This window comes from Natator depressus, chromosome 5 (genome assembly GCF_965152275.1).
Source record: "Natator depressus isolate rNatDep1 chromosome 5, rNatDep2.hap1, whole genome shotgun sequence".
NCBI lineage: Eukaryota > Metazoa > Chordata > Testudines > Cheloniidae > Natator > Natator depressus.
In genome coordinates, this window is record NC_134238.1 from 39,065,523 (window position 1) to 39,091,543 (window position 26,021).

Consider the following 26,021-nt stretch of genomic DNA (forward strand, 5'->3'; position numbering starts at 1 on the left):
GTACATTGTGGTCTACATCGCGTATTGGCACAACTTCTACAGCATTGATTCTCAGCCAGGGGTATGTGTACATCAACGCATCTAGATATTTGCCTAGTTTTACAACAGGCTACAGAAAAAGTACTAGTGAAGTCAGTACAAACTAAAATTTCCTACAGACAATGACTTGTTTATATTGCTCTACGTACTATACACTGAAATGTAAGTACAGTAGTTATTTTCCAGTTAATTTATTTTATAATTATATGGTAAAAATGAGAAGGTAAGCAATTTGTCAGTAACAGTGTGCTGTGACACTTTTGTATTTTTATGTCTGATTTAGTAAGCAAGTAGTTTTTAAGTAAGGTGAAACTTGGTGGTACGCAAGACAATCAGACTTCTGAAAGGGGTACAGTAGTCTGGAAAGGTTGAGAGCCACTGTTTTACCGTAACCCTGTAACCCTACCAGCATAGGGTTATTCCTAGGTCACACATTCATCTCAGACATTTTTAAGCCTACGCCCCAGTATGGCTAAGCTAAAATCTTACATGCCTCAGCCTATTGGCCTTGCATTCCAGCCATGTTTTACTTATGTACCTAATAGACGCTCATCATTCCTAAATGCTTGTCAATCTTATACATATATACTCTTACAATTTAAATCTATTTAGCATACATTGATTATATATGAAATAGCATATGAGTTGATCACAATACTAAATAACATAATGATAAATGGATAAAATGAACTAATTGGCTACAGTTAGCTTGAGCTTGAGGTTTGCCCTTAGCCTAATTCCCATCTACAAACAAAAATCTCTAAATTGAGTCAAATGGTGCTTTAAACTAGAGTTAGCTGGCCTATCAGGGTTGAAACTCAAATGCTGCTGATTATCAAGCTAGTAATACAGCGGAAATACGGCAGCTCGAGTTATAGCAGCTCAACAGATGCTAATCCAATCACTCTTTGTTGCTTATCAAATTCCTCTGTGTAGCTCTAGTCAGGGCCAGATTAAGGCATAAACTAACTAAGCTACAGTTGAGGGCCTCTCAGTATGAGGGGCCTCTAAAAAATAAAGAAACTGACTCCATTTCAAATTTTATCAGAATCGGTTGATAAATAAAGGAGATCTGGGAAAAAGAAGATTCTCTCTAAATAATGACAAAAATATATACATCTGGCTACCCTTACCCTTCACTAATTGTTCATTATTGACAGGCAGGAGGCCAAGGCTAAGAAAAAAATGATAATTGCACTGGTAAAATTAGTATTTCTACGAGTAAGTCTGCTATCAGTCTCCTAAGGCAGTGTTTTGTTGGCCAGCTGCTACTGGGAAAATTCTGACTGTGCCTTCATAACATATCTAAATAAATAAATAATCTCACTACCGATAAAATCGGGGAAAAAGTGAAGTTGGAGATGGCAGTGTCGTGAAGAAATCCTGCCGAGCTCATACTCGTATGGGACTTGTGCTGGGAGTGATGTCATATATAGCGTCCCCCTTGGCTGGTAATAGCTGGAAAGCTGCCATCTTTTGCTTACGGTCCAGCACGCTCAGTCATATAGTGTCTTCATTCCTGTTTTTCTTTGTTTTCTTAAGTGTTAGTGTGTTCTTTCTTTTTTGATCTGTACATATGTACAATTGTGTATTTTAGTGTGCACACCACTTTCTGCTTCATGCACTATCCATGCTTCATATGATTGAGTTTGCAGGTGAGCATCTTATGGACTTGGGTCAAGTGGATCTTGAGGAGAATAAATTTGTGTTGGCTTCCCTCCGTCAGTTTTGGGAACCTTCACAGTAAATATCAGAGAGTGCTGACAAAAGGATAAATAAAGGGTTTTGAGAAAAATGAAGGAAGATATACATATATATCAAAATATTCTGAGTACTTGGTGAGCAAGTTATTTCAAACTATCTGAATATATGATTTATAGGCTATTAAGGCCTATAATATTCATTATGTTTGCTTGAATATAGGCTAGTTTTTCCTCACTTTCTCAATGTCTGTCTATTGATTACCAGTCGTTTTTCTGGTAAATTCTTTCTCTGACAACAAGCTATATGCGTGAGTCTGTGTCCCCGAGGTGTTTACTCGAGATTAATTAGTGGCTCTGGGGGAGACAGCGGACAGAGAAGCAAACGCGAAGAGAGAGAGCTTTTCTTGCAGCATTTTCTAGACAGACATCTGCCCTAAGCATTCTGTGCATTGAAAGTGACAAACTCCGTAGCTTATCATTTGAGGATGTCATCAATGACTTTGCTCTCCAAAAATCATGAAAGAAAATGTTTTAAATTTCAGTGTTAAAATTAATTTGATGTGCAAACAGACATACTGTATGTTGTACTGCTTCCATTAGGTAAGCTGGTCTGTGTAACTGTAACTGCTTTTGTGTTGCTGTAGATATAAAGTTTTCATATCTACTAATTAAGAAATCATAGACAAAAATATGTTCATTTGAAACTATTTTATAATGTAAACAAGCATATTGCAAGACATGTTTTAGTTAGATTATTATTCTATTTTTACAACTTTGACTTTGTATATATGCAAATATAAAGCTTTCGTGTTTATATGTTAAATGGCCTTTTCTGTGAAAATAATAAATTATTTTTTTAATGGTATGGGGCCTCTTACACTTGACACACTTTAGGGCCTCAGAATGTCTTAATCCGGCCCTGGCTACAGAGGGTAGAGGTGGGCAAACTACGGCCCGTGGGCCACATCTGGCCCACGGGACCATCCTGCCTGGTCCTTGAGCTCCTTCCCAGGGAGGCTAGCCCCCAGCTCCTCCCCTGCTGTCCCTCCTCCCCCACAGCCTCAGCTCGCTGCGCCGTCAGCGCTCTGGCCCGCCATGGCTGGCTCCGGCATGGTAAGGGGGAGGGGAGCAGGGGGGTCGGATAAAGGGGCAGGGGGTCACGGGGCGAAATCAGGGTACAGGGAGCAGGGGATGGTTGGATGGGGCAGAGGTTCTTGGGAGGGGAGGGGGGCGGTCAGGGGGAGTTGGATAGGGGATGGGGTCCCAGGGGGTGTGGATAGGGGTTGGGGCAGTCAGGGAACAGGGGGAGTTGAATGGGGGTGGGGTCCTGGGGTGTGGTTAGGGGCGGGGGCGGTCAGGGGTCAAGGAGCGGGGGAGGTTGGATGGGTTGGGGGTTCTGAGGGGGGCAGGAAGTGGGAGGGTGCAGATAGGGGGTGGGGGCCAGGCTGTTTGGGGAAGCATGGCCTTCCCTACCCGGCCCTCCATACAGTTGTGCAACCCCGATGTGGCCCTTGGGCCAAAAAGTTTGCCCACCCCTGCTCTAGAGCTTGGTCTCTCTCGAGCTAGGCTAGCTTGAGTGGAGTAATTTGATAATAGAGATAAGGTACTATCAGAGATTGAGGTGTTTTATCATTTGAATTTGAATTATTGTTTCAACCAGTTTATCAGGTACAGATTTAAGATTTACTGGACTGTAGTTTCCCAGTTCACCCCTAGATTTTTTTTTTTTTAAATATAAGTACAGCATTTGCTACAGTGGTGCAGGAGATGTTTTTGGTGAGAGATTGCATATATTTGTTGGAAGTTCAGCCACTACATACTTAAACTCCTTCAAACTCTTGGATGTATACCCTCTGGGCCTGGTGACTTATTACTTTCCAAAATATTAGTTTCTCCAAGCACCTTTTCTTCTGACACGTCAATCTCTGATAGTACCTCATCTCTATTATCGGAAAAGAGGAAGTCCAAAGTAGGTGTATCTCCATACCACCTTATAGTCAAAGAAAGGAACTGTTGAGATAGAGTTAAGGTTGAGAGTACAATGCAGTAATTTAGGGTGAAATATGTTACAGGCAAGGTATAATTATTACAAAAACAAGAATTCACCCAGGAATTTCTGAGATAAAATTAAAGCATAAAATAAATCCAAACATTAGCTTATGGAAATGGAGAGTTACTATATCAAACTTCCTTAATTCTGCTCCGTAGTGAGAATATACAATAACCATGTTTTAAAATTAAGGCATGTTAGTCCCAGATTAGATTAAAATGATTTTAAAGATGTGTTAGGTTGTGTGGTGTGTTTTCTGTGCCTTATAGCCACAAGTAGAGGTCGTTCTTTATATTAGTTATTAGAGAAATTACTGTCATTATAAATATGAATCCTTGTTAGAAGAATTTATATTATTCCTGTTACAAGAACATTTCAGAAGCTTTAAGGTGTGATAAATCCACAAAGTAAATTTTGACAGCTTTCCCTGCTTTAAAATTTTGTATCCTCTTGTTTCCATTAAGTATTTATAGGCTCCATCTGTGCTACTCTAAAGTTTTTCTAGAGAAAGCATGATTGACATTGAAATGATTTTAAAATGTGTATACTGTTTATAATCAGTTTTGCAAACTTTTCATAATTTTACTGTCCTCTAAATATTTGAAGAGGGATCAGGAGTGATATAATAATTATATTTACTTGCTGTGTACAATTGATACATTTTAGTTTGTATATCATTAGTCATATACACCTCTACCCCGATATAATTCTGTCCTCGGGAGCCAAAAGTCTTACCGCGTTATATCGAACTTGCTTTCATCCACTGGAGCGCTCAGCTCCCCCCTTTCCCCCCCGGAGCACTGCTTTACAGCATTATATCCGAATTCGTGCCATATCGGGTCGCGTTATATCGGGTTAAAGGTGTAGTTCCAAAGTCTGGTTTGAGATCCTTCTGCTGATGCTGCTCTGGTAAGCCCCAGAACCTGTCTTAGGCCTTATCCTCTAAAAAGTGGTGGTTGGATTCCTGACTCAGGTGATTAACTGCAGAGGGATATATGGGTGGTAGGACTTAGATGGAAGGTGCTGTGAAACCCCAGCCTCTCTTCCTCGTCAATCCATTAGTTTTTATTTTCTCATATGTTTATGTCATAAATAGAAAGGGAAGGGTAAACCCCTTTAAAATCCCTCCTGGCCAGAGGAAATCTCCTCTCACCTGTAAAGGGTTAAGAAGCTAAAGGTAACCTCGCTGGCACCTGACCAAAATGACCAATGAGGAGACAAGATACTTTCAAAAGCTGGGAGGAGGGAGAGAAACAAAGGGTTTGTGTGTCTGTCTACATTTTGTCTTTGCCGGAGATAGACCAGGAATGAAGCCTTAGAACTTTTAGTAAGTAATCTAGCTAGGTATGTGTTAGATTATGATTTCTTTAAATGGCTGAGAAAAGAATTGTGCTGAATAGAATAACTATTTCTGTCTGTGTATCTTTTTTGTAACTTAAGGTTTTTGCCTAGAGGGGTTCTCTATGTTTTGAATCTAATTACCCTGTAAGGTATTTACCATCCTGATTTTACAGGGGGGATTTCTTATTTCTAATTACTTCTATTTTTATTAAAAGTCTTCTTGTAAGAAAACTGAATGCTTTTTCATTGTTCTCAGATCCAGGGGTTTGGGTCTGTGGTCACCTATGCAAATTGGTGAGGCTTTTTATCCAACATTTCCCAGGAAAGGGAGGGTGCAAGTGTTGGGAGGATTGTTCATTGTTCTTAAGATCCAAGGGTCTGGGTCTGTAGTCACCTAGGCAAATTGGTGAGGCTTTTTACCAAACCTTGTCCAGGAAGTGGGGTGCAAGGTTTTGGGAAGTATTTTGGGGGGAAAGACGTGTCCAAACAGCTCTTCCCCAGTAACCAGTATTTGTTTGGTGGTGGTAGCGGCCAATCCAAGGACAAAAGGGTGGAATATTTTGTACCTTGGGGAAGTTTTGACCTAAGCTGGTAAAGATAAGCTTAGGAGGTTTTTCATGCAGGTCCCCACATCTGTACCCTAGAGTTCAGAGTGGGGGAGGAACCTTGACATGGTGGCAGAGTGGTGGGATTAACCTGAAATCATTTTGAGATCCAGTTGAGATTTTTTTGAACTAGAAATACAGATTTTAAAAAAAAAGGAAGTCCAGAAGCAGCTGAAACTGAAAGCAGCGTGTTTTTCTCTGCTTTGTGGCCAAGCAGAGACAAAAGAGGATTATCTTTGTGAATTGCAGGTTTTCTTTGCCTGGAGGCAGGGTACTTAACTCCTGCAGGGAAATTCACAGTCTTCCAACCCAGAGTTTTTTGTTTCCCTAAAAGTAAATAGAAGGAGGGGTGTTCTACCCATTTGCCTGGAGACAAAAGTGGCAGGGTTTTTTTTTTTGGATTTTGATTTTTTACAAGGAGCACAAGTTTAAAAAGGAAACTTGTTTTTTCTTTGGGCTGGGTAAACAGGTTTCAAAGTAGTTGGAAGTTTTTGCTTTGATTTGGGCCCAGAGCAGAGACAAGGGAATTGTCTTTTTCTGTAGGCTGACAATCACTATCAGAGAATAGGTATTCTATTCCAGCACAGCAAAATTTTACAGCCAAGTTTTGTTTGTTTATTTCTAAGCCTCGGGTGTAAAGTTAGTTAAAAACAGAGAGGTTAGGATGACAGAATCCACAGCACAACAAAAGATGGAATTAGCCAGATTTCAGGCTGAGGAAAAACAAAAGGAACATGAAAGACAGATAGAACTCATGCAGCTGGAAAAGGAGGTACAGGAGGCTGCCCACAGGAGGGAAATGGAGGCAAGGAAGCATGTGGAGGAGGAGAAGGAAAAAGAGAGGAAGCATGTGGAGGAGGAGAAGGAAAAAGAGAGGAAGCATGTGGAGGAGGAGAAGGAAAAAGAGAGGAAGCATGCACTGGAGATGGAGAAGGTAAAGGCTCAGCAGAATATACCAACAAACCCTAGCAATCCTTCTCCAGGTACCACTCCCCATCCCAGAAAGTTCCCCACCTACAAGGCAGGTGATGATACTGAGGCCTTCTTAGAAAACTTCGAAAGGGCCTGCCTTGGGTACAACATCTCTACTGACCAATACATGGTAGAGCTGAGGCCGCAGCTCAGTGGACCCTTAGCTGAGGTGGCAGCTGAAATGCCTAAAGAACACATGAACAAGTATGAACTGTTTAAATCCAAGGCGAGAGTCAGAATGGGGATAACACCCGAGCAGTCTCGTCGGAGGTTCAGAGCCCTAAGGTGGAAACCAGACGTGTCATTTACCCGACATGCCTACCACATTGTGAAACATTGGGATGCCTGGATATCCGGAGCAAGTGTTGAATCTCCAGTAAATTTGCCCTTCCTAATGCAAATGGAACAATTCTTAGAGGGTGTTCCTGAAGAAATAGAAAGGTACATCCTAGATGGGAAGCCCAAAACTGTAATCGAGGCAGGAGAGATTGGAGCCAGATGGGTGGAGGTGGCAGAGAAGAAAAAAACTGGTCGCAGTTGGAGCGGAGACCAGAAGGGACAACCCCAGGCCACACCCTATTACCGGGGGCCGCCCAAAGCCCCACCTACCTCCCAAAGAACCCTCCAGACCCCTTATCGTCCCACCACCCCGTTCTCCAGCAACCCTCCTCGCCCCAGTGACCCGTCAGCTGGACGATGTTTTAAATGTAACGAGCTGGGGCATGTAAAGGCCAACTGCCCCAAGAACCCCAACAGATTACAGTTCATTGCACCGGAATCGCACCAGAGGTCCACAGGCCCAGATACCTCCCAGATACCCTTGGAGCGGAGGGAAACTGTGAGTGTGGGCGGGAAGAAGGTCACCGCGTGGAGGGACACCGGAGCACAAGTGTCAGCTATCCATGCTTCCTTAGTGGACCCCAAGTTAATCAACCCAGAGATCCAAGTGACGATTCAACCCTTCAAGTCCAACTCTTTCGATTTGCCTACAGCCAAGTTGCCTGTCCAGTACAAGGGCTGGTCAGGAATGTGGACTTTTGCAGTCTATGATGATTATCCCATCCCCATGCTGTTGGGGGAAGATTTGGCCAATCATGTGAAGCAGGCCAAGAGGATGGGAACGGTCACCCGCAGCCAGGCTAAACAAGCCGTGAGGCCTAGCTCTGTTCCGGAAACTTCTATCAGGACCCGGTCAGAGGTGATGGACCTGGACCCCAGACCAATGTCTGCAACAGCAGTAGTGGATCCAGTCCCAGAGACCCAGACGGAACCAGTCCCAGAACCGGAACCAGCCGAACAACCAACACCAGACCCATTGCCAGCACTGAATCCAGTACTTGCAACCTCAACACCAGAGGGCCCCACCGAACCTGAACTGGCAGCAGCCGATAACCCGACACAAGAGGCTCAGCCGGAGCCTGAATCCCAACATAGTGCACCAGCGGAGAGCGGTTCACAGTCAACAGAAACAGCTCCATCCCCTATATCGCTTCCAGAGGGACCAAGCCTAGGTCCACAATCCAATGAGGAACTGATGTCTCCAGCATCGAGGGAACAGTTCCAGACCGAACAGGAAGCAGATGAAAGCCTCCAGAGAGCTTGGACGGCGGCACGGAGCAACCCACCGCCTCTCAGCTCTTCTAATCGATCCAGGTTTGTTGTAGAAAGAGGACTTTTATACAAGGAAACTCTTTCTGGTGGACACCAGGAAGACTGGCATCCTCAGAGACAGTTGGTAGTTCCAACTAAATACCGGGCCAAGCTCTTGAGCTTAGCCCATGACCACCCTAGTGGTCATGCTGGGGTGAACCGGACCAAAGACCGTTTGGGGGGGTCATTCCACTGGGAGGGAATGGGCAAGGATGTTTCTACCTATGTTCAGTCTTGTGAGGTGTGCCAAAGAGTGGGAAAGCCCCAAGACCAGGTCAAAGCCCCTCTCCAGCCACTCCCCATCATTGAAGTTCCATTTCAGCGAGTAGCTGTGGATATTCTGGGTCCTTTTCCGAAAAAGACACCCAGAGGAAAGCGGTACATACTGACTTTCATGGATTTTGCCACCCGATGGCCGGAAGCAGTAGCTCTAAGCAACACCAGGGCTAACAGTGTGTGCCAGGCACTAGCAGACATTTTTGCCAGGGTAGGTTGGCCCTCCGACATCCTCACAGATGCAGGGACTAATTTCCTGGCAGGAACTATGAAAAACCTTTGGGAAGCTCATGGGGTAAATCACTTGGTTGCCACTCCTTACCACCATCAAACAAATGGCATGGTGGAGAAGTTTAATGGAACTTTGGGGGCCATGATACGTAAATTCGTAAATGAGCACTCCAATGATTGGGACCTAGTGTTGCAGCAGTTGCTCTTTGCCTACAGAGCTGTACCACACCCCAGTTTAGGGTTTTCCCCATTTGAACTTGTATATGGCCGTGAGGTTAAGGGGCCATTGCAGTTGGTGAAGCAGCAATGGGAGGGATTTACACCTTCTCCAGGAACTAACATTCTGGACTTTGTAACCAACCTACAAAACACCCTCCGAACCTCTTTAGCCCTTGCTAAAGAAAACTTACAGGATGCTCAAAAAGAGCAAAAAGCCTGGTATGATAAACATGCCAGAGAGCGTTCCTTCAAAGTAGGGGACCAGGTCATGGTCTTAAAGGCGCTCCAGGCCCATAAAATGGAAGCATCGTGGGAAGGGCCATTCACGGTCCAGGAGCGCCTGGGAGCTGTTAATTATCTCATAGCATTCCCCACCTTCAACCGAAAGCCTAAGGTGTACCATATTAATTCTCTAAAGCCCTTTTATTCCAGAGAATTAAAGGTTTGTCAGTTTACAGCCCAGGGAGGAGATGACGCTGAGTGGCCTGAAGGTGTCTACTACGAAGGGAAATGTGCTGGTGGTGTGGAAGAGGTGAACCTCTCCATGACCCTTGGGCGTATGCAGCGACAGCAGATCCAGGAGCTGTGCACTAGCTACGCGCCAACGTTCTCAGCCACCCCAGGACTGACTGAACGGGCATACCACTCCATTGACACAGGTAATGCTCGCCCAATTAGAGTCCAACCTTACCGAGTGTCTCCTCAAGCTAAAACTGCTATAGAACGGGAGATCCAGGATATGTTACAGATGGGTGTAATCCGCCCCTCTGAAAGTGCATGGGCATCTCCAGTGGTTCTAGTTCCCAAACCAGATGGGGAAATACGTTTTTGCGTGGACTACCGTAAGCTAAATGCTGTAACTCGCCCAGACAACTATCCAATGCCACGCACAGATGAACTATTAGAGAAACTGGGACGGGCCCAGTTCATCTCTACCTTGGACTTAACCAAGGGGTACTGGCAGGTACCGCTAGATGAATCTGCCAAGGAAAGGTCAGCCTTCACCACACATCTCGGGCTGTATGAATTTAATGTACTCCCTTTCGGGCTGCGAAATGCACCCGCCACCTTCCAAAGACTTGTAGATGGTCTCCTAGCGGGATTAGGAGAATATGCAGTCGCCTACCTTGATGATGTGGCCATATTTTCGGATTCCTGGGCAGACCACCTGGAACATCTACAAAAAGTCCTTGAGCGCATAAGGGAGGCAGGACTAACTGTTAAGGCTAAGAAGTGTCAAATAGGCCTAAACAAAGTGACTTACCTTGGACACCAGGTGGGTCAAGGAACTATCAGCCCCCTACAGGCCAAAGTGGATGCTATCCAAAAGTGGCCTGTCCCAAAGTCAAAGAAACAGGTTCAATCCTTTTTAGGCTTGGCCGGTTATTACAGACGATTTGTACCGCACTACAGCCAAATCGCCGCCCCACTGACAGACCTAACCAAAAAGAAACAGCCAAATGCTGTGCAGTGGACCGAAAAGTGTCAGAAGGCCTTTAACAAGCTTAAAGCGACACTCATGTCTGACCCTGTACTAAGGGCCCCAGACTTTGACAAACCGTTCCTAGTAACCACAGATGCGTCCGAGCGTGGTGTGGGAGCAGTTTTAATGCAGAAAGGACCTGATCAAGAATTCCACCCTGTAGTGTTTCTCAGCAAAAAACTGTCTGAGAGGGAAAGCAACTGGTCAATCACTGAAAAAGAATGTTACGCCATTGTCTACGCTCTGGAAAAGCTACGCCCATATGTTTGGGGACGGCGTTTCCACCTGCAAACCGACCATGCTGCACTGAAGTGGCTTCACACCGTCAAAGAAACTAACAAAAAACTTCTTCGGTGGAGTTTAGCTCTCCAAGATTTTGATTTCGACATCCAACACATCTCAGGAGCTTCTAACAAAGTGGCTGATGCACTCTCACGTGAAAGTTTCCCAGAATCAACTGGTTAAAATCGTCCTTGAGATGTGGAAAATATTGTTAGTCTTTATGTACTTGGTGGTATATTTAGAGATGCATGTGTCTTATTAACTCTGTTTTCCTAGAGCTCCAGGAAGAAATCCCAGCCAGTGTTTCACCCTAGCTGAGATTTGGGGGGCGTGTCATAAATAGAAAGGGAAGGGTAAACCCCTTTAAAATCCCTCCTGGCCAGAGGAAATCTCCTCTCACCTGTAAAGGGTTAAGAAGCTAAAGGTAACCTCGCTGGCACCTGACCAAAATGACCAATGAGGAGACAAGATACTTTCAAAAGCTGGGAGGAGGGAGAGAAACAAAGGGTTTGTGTGTCTGTCTACATTTTGTCTTTGCCGGAGATAGACCAGGAATGAAGCCTTAGAACTTTTAGTAAGTAATCTAGCTAGGTATGTGTTAGATTATGATTTCTTTAAATGGCTGAGAAAAGAATTGTGCTGAATAGAATAACTATTTCTGTCTGTGTATCTTTTTTGTAACTTAAGGTTTTTGCCTAGAGGGGTTCTCTATGTTTTGAATCTAATTACCCTGTAAGGTATTTACCATCCTGATTTTACAGGGGGGATTTCTTATTTCTAATTACTTCTATTTTTATTAAAAGTCTTCTTGTAAGAAAACTGAATGCTTTTTCATTGTTCTCAGATCCAGGGGTTTGGGTCTGTGGTCACCTATGCAAATTGGTGAGGCTTTTTATCCAACATTTCCCAGGAAAGGGAGGGTGCAAGTGTTGGGAGGATTGTTCATTGTTCTTAAGATCCAAGGGTCTGGGTCTGTAGTCACCTAGGCAAATTGGTGAGGCTTTTTACCAAACCTTGTCCAGGAAGTGGGGTGCAAGGTTTTGGGAAGTATTTTGGGGGGAAAGACGTGTCCAAACAGCTCTTCCCCAGTAACCAGTATTTGTTTGGTGGTGGTAGCGGCCAATCCAAGGACAAAAGGGTGGAATATTTTGTACCTTGGGGAAGTTTTGACCTAAGCTGGTAAAGATAAGCTTAGGAGGTTTTTCATGCAGGTCCCCACATCTGTACCCTAGAGTTCAGAGTGGGGGAGGAACCTTGACAGTTTACCTCAAAGAGAAGAGAACAGGCCATCCCCAAATGCTGCTGCTTCTACTCTCCCAGTGGGTTTAAAGATTAAACCTGAATGGATCTAAAGACAAATCTTAATCAGTTTTCCCTAAGTAGTGAAAGTCTAAATTGGTTTGCTGATGTGTCTGTTGCCCAAGACATTTTAAAGTGTGTGGTTTTATATATATGTGCTCTAGTGTAATATGTGGCATAAAAATGTAGCGACTGTGTGTGCTAGGCTTATGGTTTTATTTTTAGTGCCAGTATGCTAGAATTTGTTGTGTTCCATTACTAATTGTAAAAAATGAAATCCATCTGACTTCGTTGGTGTAATGAGTAATGGTAGAAAATAGGTGTGGCCTAAAAAGAAAATATCTTGAATTTTCTGTTTCAGATCAGATTTTTTTAAAATTGTTTTACCTTCTTTTGTTTGTTCCTCCTGCAGGGATTAGGAGCAGAGAGCAAGAACCTCTACCCTTTCCTACTTCCAATTATTCAGCTAAGTACAGATGTTTCCCAGCCTCCACATGTTTATCTTCTGGAAGATGGCTTGGAATTATGGTAAGTGGAAGAACTTTGCTCAGCAGATATTTTTTTATTTTTTTTCTTATTTTCCCCAAGAGAAGAGAACAGTGCACATTAACATTTCTATCACTATTACAAAAAAAAAAAAAAAAAGACTTGCTTAGAAACATATATGTAATATGTACACTAAACTGACCATGTGGCAAGCTCAGATTTGGGATCAAGCAAACTATGGACTAATGCTGCTTTGACCAGTGGAGGAGATGCTAAGTTTTAAGGGGTGAAATACAGGTTAATAATTTTTAAGAACTCCTGCTGTCTGTTGAATGAATTAATGTAAAAAAAAAAAAAAAAAAAAAACCCCTCAGTAACCGGGTTTACTGGGAAGAATGAGTTGCTGATAATATCAGAGGTAGATAAAATTCTAAAGACAAAAAATAGTGATTCAAGCTGAATTACTGCCCTCCTCTGTAGTGAGAGGTTCCTATGGCATAAATTGGCATCCCAATTACAAACCACATATGCCAGTCTCTAAACAAGCTTTTTTATCTATAGCAAACAGTAAGTTTAAAAACATTTTTTATGGGAGTACTGGGTGCAGTAATCGTGAAACATAGGGTGCTTGATGCTGTTTCTAAGTCAAGTGCCATAATACCCTTTCAGTTTACCAATTCATGGGTCTTGGACATTTTATAGCAGTGCTGGTGTTGGGAACAATCCAGAAGGTTTGACTGTCTGAGCATGTAGTGTGTTTTTTAATCATGTGCTTTGCTTATAAACATAATGAGAAATTTCATTGATTTTTTCCATCCACAGGAATTATAAATTGGAACACAGAATGATGAATGTAGTCTGCTCTCACCTGATTGTCACCAATGCAGGATATTACACCTCAGAACAACGATATTTTGAGGGGATAAGGAAACATTTCTGTAGCATGGGTTTCTTTAACTGGTGACTCTTTGAAATTTCTTAGAGGTCTAGAATGCTACTGTGTTGTCTTGATGCATGTAACATGCAACTTTATCCACCTTACCTGCACTCTGCCCATTAATCCCCCTCCCTTGTGGATACTTTGAACATTCCAAACTGCTGAGCAGCTTCAAACAGTCATCATTTAAAAACAAAAATAGAGAGGCATAAAAATGTTTCCTTCTTTCCCCCATTCTTTTGAGATGACAGAACAAGCAAGTATTCCACAGACCAGCAGCGTGGGAAATACTCTTTTGAAAGATAATCATTTCAAATAATTGTGGCATTCTTCATTTGGAGAGATTTTATATCGATACTAGAAGATTACAGTATTTTTACACCTGTCAAAATTGTTCCTCTTATCATGTTTATTATGCGAAACAGGGAACTAAATATAACCAATGTTGTATTTAATCTACTCTTAGGTTAGTGACATTGGAGAATAGCCCTTGTCTTACTCCTGAGCTGCTGCGAATCTTTCAGAATATGTCTGCCCTTCTTGGTGAGTCTTCATAATAAGGATTCTGTTTGCTATACTAACAACGTTGTTCATGTTCTATTAATAAGATAACTAAGGCCGTAAGAAGTTGAGATATAAAAATTCTTACTATTCAAAATGCTTGAACAAGCTTTGACTGACTTAAAGAATTTCCCATTTTCTTGCACCCTGATTGTGTTTAAATCAATCAACATTTTAAGTGCTTTGTACTTAAAAAGGCAAAGAAACAAACTGCAGATGATGCTTTTTATTAATGGACTGTTTCCTAGTTAAAGACAAAGGGCGACATTCTGGACCAGTTGAAGTCAATTGGAGATTTGCCATTGACTTCAATGGGTCCAAAATTTCATCCAAAATATTTGCTGGTTGGTAGGCTAATTTTGATAGGTATCTCTGCACAAATATCCATTTATTCTCCATGGTGTAATTTTTATTTATGAGGCTGTATGTTCTTGGAGGCATATGTTTCACAAAAGATTCTGTGGGTCTTATGTTTGGAGACTATATGATGTATATTCATACATGCAGTGTGAGTGCTATTAAAATGTAGAACTAACTGAAGTTGCTTAGCAACTGAATGTTACTTGACAATTAATTTTGGAAATATAATTCAGCTATATATAGTTTATTTGCTTACTTATTGCAAAAAAAAATCAACTGAGTTGGACTTCATAGTGTTCCATCAAGACTGCACAGTCACTGATTTTATAAAGCCCCTCAAAGCTTAACACCAAATCAAATAATAACATTGCGTTTGTGTGTAGAGAATAGCTGACTATTCTACTTGCTTAATCAAATAATAATCCTACTTGCTACTCAGGAGAACATAAAGAATTAATGGCTCCATTCCAAATCATTAATATTCAGGTAGTAAATTTTCTAATTGTGTGTGTGTGTGTGTGTGTGTGTGTGTGTGTGTCTTGAAGTAAGTTATCCAATCAGACAGTAATGACATGGATGGGGTAGGTTTGTATGTGTGTCAGTGAAATATAACTTCTTGCTGAAACTTTAGGGGGTTCAATCCTTAGGAAATGGATTTTCTTCACCTTTTTGTATAACTCTTTTGAGAATTTAAAAATACTGCAGTAATTTTTAGAGAGAGAAGGTGGTTGAGATAATATCTTTTATTGGATCAACTTATGCTGGTGAGAGAGACAAGCTTTTGAGCTTTTACAGAGCTCTTCTTCAGGTCTGGGAAACTTACTGAGGTCTGGTCTACACTACAGATGTATATGGGTATAACTACGTTGCTCAGGAGTGTGAAAAATCCACACCTCTGAGCGACATAGTTATACTGACCTAACCCCATGGCATAGACAGCATGTCGGCTGGAGAAGGTCTCCTGCCGACATAACTACCGCCTCTCGGGGAGGTAAGTACACCCATAGGGGAGGATTAACTATGCCGACAGGAGAGCTCTCTCCTGACAGTGTAGATTGTCTTCATTAAAGCGCTGCAGAAGCACAGCTGCACTGATGCAAAGTTTTAAGTGTAGACTTGCCCTTTAGAGTGTCACAGCTAAACACAAGGTGGAATGGATTGTTTGCCATAAGTAGTTAACATACATTTCAAGGGACCATTCAAGGTGAAGTGGCCCATTAACACCCCTCTAGTAATAGGGAGAAAAGGAAGGAGGAGGGTAAACAGCTGGAAGGGGAGTTGTTTGTGGGTTATACATAGGGCCTACCAAATTCATGGTTTGTTTTGGTCAATTTCACAGTCCTAGGATTTTAAAAATCACAAATTTCATGAGTTCAGATATTTAAATCTAACATTTCATGGTGTTGTAACTGTAAGGGTCCTGTCCCAACTCTGAAGGCAGTAGCTCAGAAGTAAGGGTGGCATGATAAGGTATTGCCAGACTTACTTCTGCACTGCTAGTGGGTGCTGCCTTCAGAGCTGGGTGCCTGGCCAGCAGCCGCTGCTCTCTGACCACCCAGTTGTAAAGGCAGTGCAGGAGTAAGGGTGGCAATACCGCAACCCCCCTACAATAACATCGCGACCCCCCCCCCCCCCATGACCCTCTTTTGCATTGGGACCCCCAGTTTGAGAGATGCTGGTCTTCTCTCCCCTACCCCCAGCCCAGTGAAATCTGTATAGTATAGGGTAAAAGTACACAAAAGACCAGATATCACGGGGGAGACCAGATTTCACAGTCTGTGATGCATTTTTCACAGCCATGAATTTGGTAGGGCACTAGTTATACATTGTAGTAATAAGCCATAAATCCAGTGTCTCCAGTCAATCCATGATTTTTAGTGTCTAACACAGTTATGAGTTTAAGCCCCCAGGTTTGTCTTTTGAAAGTAATGTGCAGATTTCCTTTGAGGATGAAGACTGATGGGTCGGATACAGAGTGATCATTTTGTGAAAAGTGTTCACCCACAGGTTATGTGGTGTTTTTGTCTTTTATCATTTTCCTGTTTGAATCCATTTGAAAGCATATTGTTTGTCTGGTTTCACCCATGTTGCTATTGGGGCATTTAATAGACTGGATGAGGTACACCACATGTTGTGATAGGCATGTTGTGAGCCCACAGCTGGACCAGGGTCAACTTCCCTTTTGGGGAATGCAGGAGTGTCTGACTTTTTTTGGGGGTGGGGGAATAGTTCAGTGGTTTGAGCATTGGCCTGTTAAACCCAGTGTTGTGAGTTCAATCCCTGAGGGGGCCATTGAGGGATCTGGGGCAAAAATTGGGGGTTGGTCCCGCTTTGAGCGGGGGGTTGGACTAGATGGCCTCCTGAGGTCCCTTCCAACCCTGATAATCTATGATTCTATGTGTTGGACCCATGAGTCTTGAAAGATGTGTTGTGGGGAATGTTGATAATCGTAGCCATAGAGATGTCTGCAAATTTTGCATCTGTTGTTCTAGCAGGGTCTGGTGCTGCTTTGAGTTGGTGTGTCCTGGTCTGTGCGGAGCTTGCTTCTGATGATGAGCTTGGAGAGGTTGAGGGGTTGTTTGAAGGCCAGAAGAGGGGGTTCAGGAAAGATTTCTTTCAGGATGGGGTCCCCATCGAATATGGGTTGTAGTTGTTTGATACCCCATATGGGTTCCACTGTGGGGTGGTAGGTGACAACTAGGGGTATGCCGTTGGAGCGGGTTTTATTTCTGTACTGGAGCGGGTTCTCTTGGAGTATTTGGATGGCCCATTCCATGATGTGATCTACTTCTCCGGTGGGATGTCCTTGTTTGGTGAAGTTAGTTTTGCGTGTGTTACAACAACACTGTACACAGTAATTTTTGTTATGCAAATATTTCTTTGCTTTCCTTTAATTATTTTCTGCACTTTTATGTGCTTTTGGAGATTGATGAGCTAATTGCTATAGCAAATGGATTTTTCAGAAGAATAATTTTAAATCATAAAAGAAAATGTAGAAGTTAACATTTCTGAATTGGTCATGACCTTTTATCATATTTTCTAAGATTATTTTCAGTACTTCATATTTTATTATGAAGGTTGATGAGATGTGTTCCTTATAGTAGGCAGGCTTAACGTAGTCCCTCTCCTATGATCTTCCCATGTATCTTAACACTAATGACCAAAATTGTGCTTCAAGGAAAAGTACTGCAATTACAAAGAGCCAAGGTTTTGTAGATGGTTCACTATTTAACTTCAGATTTACATGTCCACCATCTTTGTAATTGCTAGACGCTTCCTGTTAATCTTCCTTCTGTATCTTTTGAACATCTCTTTTTGGGTATAAATTTGGTAACATAGTATTGTCGAAGTGGTCTTGATTTTCATAGTTATCCTACATTGCCCTTCCACGTATCTTAAATTCAGAGATTACCCGTGTTTTTTCTCAGTCATACGTCTGCATTAGATGGAGGGAAGTAAAAGGTATGGAATGAGCAGCTCATACCTTCGTACACGCTCCTAATAGTTGTTAAGAAATCTCCTATATTTGTGATGCCTGCCTTATTTTAAGAATTTACCCCAGAGCATACTGATGCTTCTCTTTGGAAGAATTCAAGTTGGGGAGGAAATTCTTTAAATATGTACTTAAATGCCACAGTTAAAATTAATCAGAGCTAACTTTATGCTATGGGTCTACAGTAATTAATTTCATATTTTTATTAAGATTTTATTTTGATACTGTTTACCACCCTACCAAAAACACCACCACCAGCAGCTAAATAACTGTGCAACAAAAATAAGATAAATCTCCCACTTTCCGTATGCAACCCTTAGGCAATATTTACTTTTGTAAACAGCTTTCTGAGAAAGAAGTGCCGTTGAGCTTGTTCTCATGTCAACACATTTTGGTCGCTGTAAAACAAAATGGGGAGTGCTTTCTACAGGAAAGAGACCTTCATGCAGAGCATCCTGCCAGCAGCCCACTATTGTTTACATCACGGGGAGTGTAACAGAAATACCACCACAGATTTCAGCTATGGCAGTGCAGCATGGGGTGAGAGATTGTATCTCAGGTAGGATGGTGCTATAGGGTCTTATAGATCTAAACCAACACCTTAAATTACGCCCAGAAACTCCCAGCCAGCCAGTACAGATCATGGACCACTGGTTCGGTATATTTGTAGCAGGACACTCCACTTAAAATTCACTTCTGAATGGGCTTTAGGTATAGCCCCACAAAGAGCAAAATAATTAAATCCATATTGTATTGAGAATCAGTGCCACATTCAACAATTTGATAAAAGTTCTCAACTGAAGTTTCAATGTTTTGCTCAAGTTGTTGTCAATCATCTGATGGAAAGGAGTTCGATGTGCTTCAGCAATGATCTTTTAGAATTCAGGACTTTGTTTAAAAAAAAATGTCATAACCATTAGTCGAGAGTAGCCATTACTAGTCATAAAAACAAATATGGCTTTGACTTGACTCTTTGCAAATATTATTTTTGCACCGACTTATTATGGAGTGTAATGCTTTTTCTTTAGGCAAACAAAACTGTTTTCCCTGATGGTGGGAGGGGAAGGTAAGCAATTAGACTCTTTAGTTCAACAAATTTTCTATTCCATGTTAAAATGCACTTAATTAATAAAACCACCTAATGGAAGCTAGACCTTGTGGCTTTCTGCTCCTTGTTATTCAAAAGGAGAACCCACAATAACTCTGAAAACAAATGGTTGTAGAAAATAATGAACAAGGATGTGGCTTGGAATTCTTGATGAAATCACTAGGAAAGGTCAAGTCCCCAATCCAGGAATTTCCTGAAACATTCCAATCGACTGAGCTATGGAGCATCTCTAGGACATCGGAGCACTGGAGGAAAGTGCCCAGAAAGGAAAGGTTCATCCTGGTTGTATTTCATCATCTTTGTAGGTTTCAAGACGTCTTGGGCACTGCTATTCACAACATACCATCCTCAAGATTGAAACTCTGCCTGCAGTATTGGCAGCAATATTACCTGAGGAATTCATGTCAGTATATGTGACCGAAACCCATTTATCTTTCTCACAGGTAGTATTGGGTATACACATCCATTTCCTATCTTATTCTATTCTATGTATACAAATGTCAGTAAAGCAAGTTCTAAATGAGTCAGTGCTAGTTATGCAGGTCCTAGTTCTCTGCAATAGGGCAAATTATAGTCCAGAGTCCCATAAATATTACCACCATGCAAGACCTGCTTCAGTCATGGACAGATTTCCATTCAAGCTGAACTTAGCCGCATGATAGCCAAAAGGAAGATCCTGAGATGCAAAAGATGTTCAGGGTGCATAATTGGCTCATTTGTGGCTCCAGAAAGAAATGGCCAGAGTGTACTGTAGGGCATAAAGAATTAAAATCTAATTGAACATAGGATTAAACAAAGGAAACCACCTGTTCTTCAGCTAACTAATGTCTTTAACTGGGTACAATAAATCCAGTCTATAGAGAATGTTTCACTCTAGTAGCCACTATTCTGGCCAATCCCTGTAGATCCTAATAGTATCCAGGCATTCTCTCTTGCACGCTCCTCCCCCCCACACACACACACCACCCCCAGGCCTTAGGGAGCACTAGCAGGACTAATGAAATTTCATCAAATGTCTGAGATTTCAGTGGACTCTAAAATTCAGTCTACATATGAGATGAAGTGTCCCAGTCACCATATTATATCTTGTGTGACTTGACAGTGCTTCTTGAAGAGGCAGGATAGAGGATTTTCAGATATAATGACCCCAGAGCTGTTCAGGAGAATGAAGTCGTTCAGCCATCTGGGAAAAAGACTGATTAAGTTCCAAGAGCTACTTTTCCAAATTGATGTGTAACTTGCTTTGGCCAGGGGGATTTCCACATGGTAAGTGAACACTCCCCTAGCAAAGTCCTGATGATTATGACCACAGATTAATTGTTAAACATCTTTTGGCTGTCATCAGGGGGAGGGGGAAGGCAATATCCAGAATGGATTAAAAGTTACCTATTGTACTAGTAATGTAACAATGATGTGACTACATAATTGGAATGTAATGAATTTTTTGAGCTGATGGACACAAGAAATTCCCTTAGTATAGTATCTGGAGTATTGTGTGGGAAATTTCTTTAAAGAAGTATAGAGAGGCAAAGTAGGTGAGGTAATATCTTTTAATGGACCAACTTCTGTTGGAGAGAGAGACAGACTTTTGAGCCACACAGAGCTCTTCTTGAGGTTTGGAAGAGCTCTGTGTGGCTTGAAAGCTTGTTTCTCTCACCAACAGAAGTTGGTCCAATAAAAGATATTACCTCACCCATCTTGTCTCTCTAATATCTTGGGACTGACATGGCCACAACTACTGCATTTACAGAAGGATATCATTCAGAAAATCTTATTTAGGAGTCAGAGATTTAAAATAAGGTAGAACCCCAACCTTATTACTCAGAGTGTGGAGGAAGAGAATGTAGCAGTATTAGTATTAATAGAAGCTGTTTTCCTATAAGGTTCTGGAGCAATGGCCTATTCTGCAAACTCTGTAATTCCAGAGCTTGTTTTGGTGTGATCCTTAGGGCAGAAAGACAAAATTATGTAGGGTATCCATGCCTTATTCCCATTTAAGCCCCAAGAGTCTGTATTAGAATTGTTCCGGGTGTCTGTAAAATATCGTAATCTTATTCTGACTGACCAGGCTTGTTTTGGGGCTAGCAAAAACTGTGCCAGGATCTCTGCAGACAGGATGCTTGAAAACCCAGGATAAAATCCAGACAGAGGAACTCTTTGAGTGGCTTCTTCCTGCCTAGAGTCTGCTAGTCTTGAAACAGTCATGATCATCGCTTTTGGTGAAACTAATCACTTTTCTGGAGAGAGAATGGGTTGACTGTATGGAGAAGGGTTTGAATTTCAATCCTCCCCCTTAGGTTAGGGAAAGGATCAGGAATTTAGAGTGCTGAACAGAGGGGTTTACTGTGGATTCCACAAATTCTGTTTGGTCCACGTTCTGAAATGTTTCTCCCACTTTCCTATCGTTTAGAACATTGAGTCATGTTCTGTTCCTAAGCTTTTGTACTCCATGACCTTAGTCAAAAGTCACTTCACCCCATGGTATTGTTACACAGGGTTTTCTGAACCCAAAGGTCTTGGTAACTTTATTCTTTGTGAGGCAGTGTCAGGAAATAAATCAATGGGGACACAGCACATTTGTCTGATAGGTAGTTGGTATAAACAGTGCAAACAAGAGTGTTTTTTCGCTTAAAGCTTTTATTTTATTTAGTCTCAGGCACTTACACATGTCTGCAATAGGTTGTTAGAGCACCCCACATCAATAATTACCAAAATCTGGAGTGGTCTTTAAGTGGGTCTGTCAAGGTTCCTTCCCCATTCTGAACTCTAGGGTACAGATGTGGGGACCTGCGTGAAAGACCCCCTAAGCTTATTCTTACCATCTTAGGTTAAAAACTTCCCCAAGGTACAAACTTTGCCTTGTCCTTGAGCTGTATGCTGCCACCATTAGAAGCTTGTTTATAGAGGATAAGCCACTGAGAATCTGAGGTGGGAATGGCTGCATCTGGCTCCTAGGATTATGCAGTACTTATTCTCAAAGTCCTTAAAGAAAGAAACTATCTTGGTTTAATCCCAGGATATCGTCAAGCAAGTAGAATGTTACTGTGGATTGATCAGGAGTCGGCCTCTCTTAAAAGCACCTTTGGCTTCCAAACCAGAAGAGGTAATAGGTCTGACAATGATATTCCCAGAGCCTGTTCCTATGATTGTTATCCTCCTACTCTTCTAGAGCGTCCGCTGATATCTTACATAATTTATCTGATCCTGAAGGTGATTCATAGTTTGTAGGACCAATTTTAGTAATGTGGTAGCATTGATCTTCTTCGAGTAGTGTCCCTATGGGTGCTCCACTGTAGGTGTATGCGTGCCCCTGCGCCTCTAATTGGAGATTTTTGGTAGCAGTGTCCTGTTGAGCCCGCGCATGTGCCCTCCCTCCCTCATGGTCTGCCTCCAGGCTATTTAGCACTGCACAGGCAAACCCCGCCCCCCCCTTCCTTCTCTACCACTTTGGCCTCAGACTGAATGAGCAGTTGTCCCTTCCTTATCTGTGTCATTAGCATAAGTAGTGTTTGTTTGTTTTGTTCTCCTTTGTTCTCCTTAAAAATAGGTAGGCTAGTGTGTGTTTATTTTATTTTATTCCTTTGGGTTAAAAAAGAAGAAGAGCTAGAGAGAGAAAGGAAAAGAACTTCAGTTTCCTGCCCTGTCTGGGGGCATTTCCCCTTCCACCCCACCCCACTCCACCCCCCCAGGCATCTGTAGACTCATCATTTTTTATTTTCAGTTTAAAAAAAAAAAACAAAAAACTAAAGACACCTTCTTCTGCATTCCTCCCTGCTAGAGGATGATGCCCCCTGCCCAGGAGCTTGCCTGGCTCTCTCTGCTCCAAGTGGTGCCTCTCCTGCCAGGAGTCAGTTCCTGTAATGGCCAGACACTCTCACTGTGCCTGGGAGAGCCTCACAGAAGTGCTTTACCTGCCACAGCTAAACAAGAGCTCACAAGAGCTGGGAGCTGAAGTTAAAACTCCTCCCTATGGAGAAAACACTTCAGTCTGCAGGGAACTCCAGTGGGTGCTGACCCCGGATCGTCCCCGTCCCTGGAGCCTTCACTTCAAAAGGGGTCGAGTCGTGAAGAGGAGAAGAAGAAGTGCGGGGAAGCCACCAGCAGACTCCCCCTGGAAAGCCTCATAAAAAAAGCTCCTCCAAGCAACTGGCCAGCCAGAGGGGTTCCCCAGTGCGGCCATATTGGCACCGATCCCAGCACATGGGTTCCGACTAGCTGGCCAGCCAGTGGGGCTCCCCAGAGCGGCCACTTCAGTATGACGACACCAGCAACTCTGAAGCACCTCACCGATAAGGGGCCCCCTGCTGTGAGTTCTGCTGGGGCACCTGCACCACAGCTCTGAAGCAGGCACCCGAAAAGGGGTCTCCTGCTGTGAGCTCTGCTGCCCCACCATCCACAGGGCACTGAGGGGCTTCAAGAGTCAGGCTCTCAGGCAATGGTACTGCCCCCTAAGGAGAGGGGACAATTACCATATCATCTCTAAAAAGAGTGGCACAGAGAAACCCTTTGGTACCAGGTGCAACAAAACTCCCATCTAGGAAGTGTTCTACACCTTCCCAACCATCGATACTGACAACATACTACAGACGCTCCTCTGAGGTACCATGTAAGCCCATGGTAACACACGTGCTCTGATACTCTGGAGACCTGTGGCCTCAGTACCCAGGGAGAGAGAATTACCGTACCATCTCTAAAATAGTGGCGCCAACAAACTTTCTGTACTGGGCACAACCAAATTCTTATTTAGGGAGTGCTCTGCCCAACTATCGGTACTGACAACGTACCACGCACACTCCTTTGTGGTACCAAATGAACCCATGGTACTGCATGAGCTCTGGTACCCTGGAGACCTGATGATTGGGGAAGAACCGCAATCCCCATTACTTGGCACCAGGACCTTGGTATCGAGCACATCCTGGCACCCAGAATCACTCTTGGCACTGGGCTGTATACTGCCAATACCCTTCACTGGCAACTGAAGAGAGTACTGAATTCAGAGGTGCTTCAAGATATGTCCGCCCTTTGGGGAACCCTGACTATGGATTTCTTCACTACTTAACGGAACAAGAAAGGTCCTTGTTACTGCTCCAGGGCTGGCCTGGGGAAACATTCACTGGCAGTTGCCCTCATCTTCCCACAGAGCAGGGCCCACTTGTATGTCTCTTCCCAGTGTCCTACTCTATCCAAGATTCTGTTGAAAATTCAATGAGACAAGGCAAGAGTTATTCTGATTGCCCCTCTTAACCATGACAAGTCTGGCTCCCTTAGCTGACACAGATGGCAATATGCCCTCCTGTTTCTGTTCAGCCCATCCCTCACCCACTCTCTCAAAACAACCAGCTGACCCTTCACCCCAAACCACGGGTCCTCCACCTCCAGGCTTGGGTCCTTCTTAGTTCCAAGGCTTAGAGGCAGAATGCTCTGACAAGCGGAAGGATGTGTTACAACACTACCAAAAGTTGACCACTCAACATACTTATCTACAAACTGGAAACTACTCCAAGTTTGTGTCATTTCAAACACACAGACCCAACCTCATCTTTCCTCCCTCTGATTTTGCACTACATTTTAAACTCTCACTGAGCTTCCTTAAGGTTCATCCCGTGGCAAAATCAGCTTCCCACTTTTGCGTAGATTCTTTAAGGGGATTGGGAATCTCTTCCCGCATAGGACACCATCCGCTCCAGCCTGGCACTTTAACCTAGTTCTCAGGGCTTTGACTAGACCTCCCTCCGAGTCCAGGGCAACTTGTTCTCTCCTGTACCTGTCCATGAAGACAGCATTACTAATTGCCATCACCTCAGCTAGGCACATAGGAGAAATAGTGGCCCTGATGGCACATCCATCGTTCACGGCCTTTTTTTTTTTTTTTAAGACAAAGTACCTCTAAGGCCATATCCCAAGTTTCTCCCTACTTTCTCTGCACTTTCCATATGAATCAACAGATCCATCTCCCTGTTTTCTTCCCAAAACCACATTGTGACAACTGGGAGATAATTGTGCATATGCTAGATATTAGAAGGTCATTAGCATTCTACTTGGACAGGACTAAGGACTTCAGGAAATCCCCATAACTCTTCCTTTTGTCCACAGAAAGATCGAAAAGCTCTGTGATATGAGCTCAAAGACTATCCAAATGGGTCTCTAGTTGCATTAATCACTTATCAAGGGTGCAACTTGCTTCCGTCCAGAGTCCATATGCACTCCACGATGTCAGTTTTTACCTCAGTCACATTCCGTAGGGATACCCCATCTCAGCAATCTATAGAGCAACAAGTTGGGCCTCTGCCCATGCTTTTGCAGAACATTATGCAATCACTGAAGATTTTGCTGCTCACACCATCTTCGACCCCACAGTACTCTCTGTAGTAAATGACTCCACTCCAAAGTCCCAGCCTCCAGTGGTGGGTACTGCTCGGGAGTCACCTACAGTGGAGCACCCATAGGCACACTACTCGAAGAAGAAGAGGAAGTTACTCACCTTGTGCAGTAATGATGGTTCTTCGAGATGTGTGTCCCTATGGGTGCACCACAACCCGCCCTCTTCCTCTCTACTTCGGAGTTCTCTATAGGGCTCTGTGGTAGAGAAGGAAGTGGGGGGAGAGGGGGTTTCGCCCATGCAGTGCTAAATAGCCTCGAGGCAAACCACGAGGGAGGGAGGGCGGGCACATGCGCGGATTCAACGGGACACAAAAATCTCTGATTAGAGTCTCAGGGACACACATACACCTACAGTAGAGCACCCATAGGGGGACACATTTCAAAGAACCATCGTTACTGCACAAGGTGAGTAACTTCCTCTTTTTACACTTTGGTTAGGGTGGGAGAATCATAGAATCATGAAACGAGGAAGCACAGCTGGCAGGACATGGGGAGAGTATCTTTAGATTGTTGTGATCTCTTCTGTAAGAAATGCTTTGAGGTAT

At 43.1% G+C, this 26,021-nt stretch overlaps 1 protein-coding gene across 1 annotated transcript in view; it reads left to right on the forward strand.

Moving 5' to 3' along the window:
- The window catches only part of IPO11 (importin 11), a 299,402-nt gene that overhangs the window by 130,504 nt on the left and 142,877 nt on the right, over positions 1-26,021 (forward strand). Inside the window, exons 22-23 of the mRNA XM_074952611.1 lie at positions 12,563-12,678; positions 14,040-14,116. Of these exons, the coding sequence (XP_074808712.1) occupies positions 12,563-12,678; positions 14,040-14,116 (193 nt within the window). The remainder of the gene's footprint in view (positions 1-12,562; positions 12,679-14,039; positions 14,117-26,021) is intronic.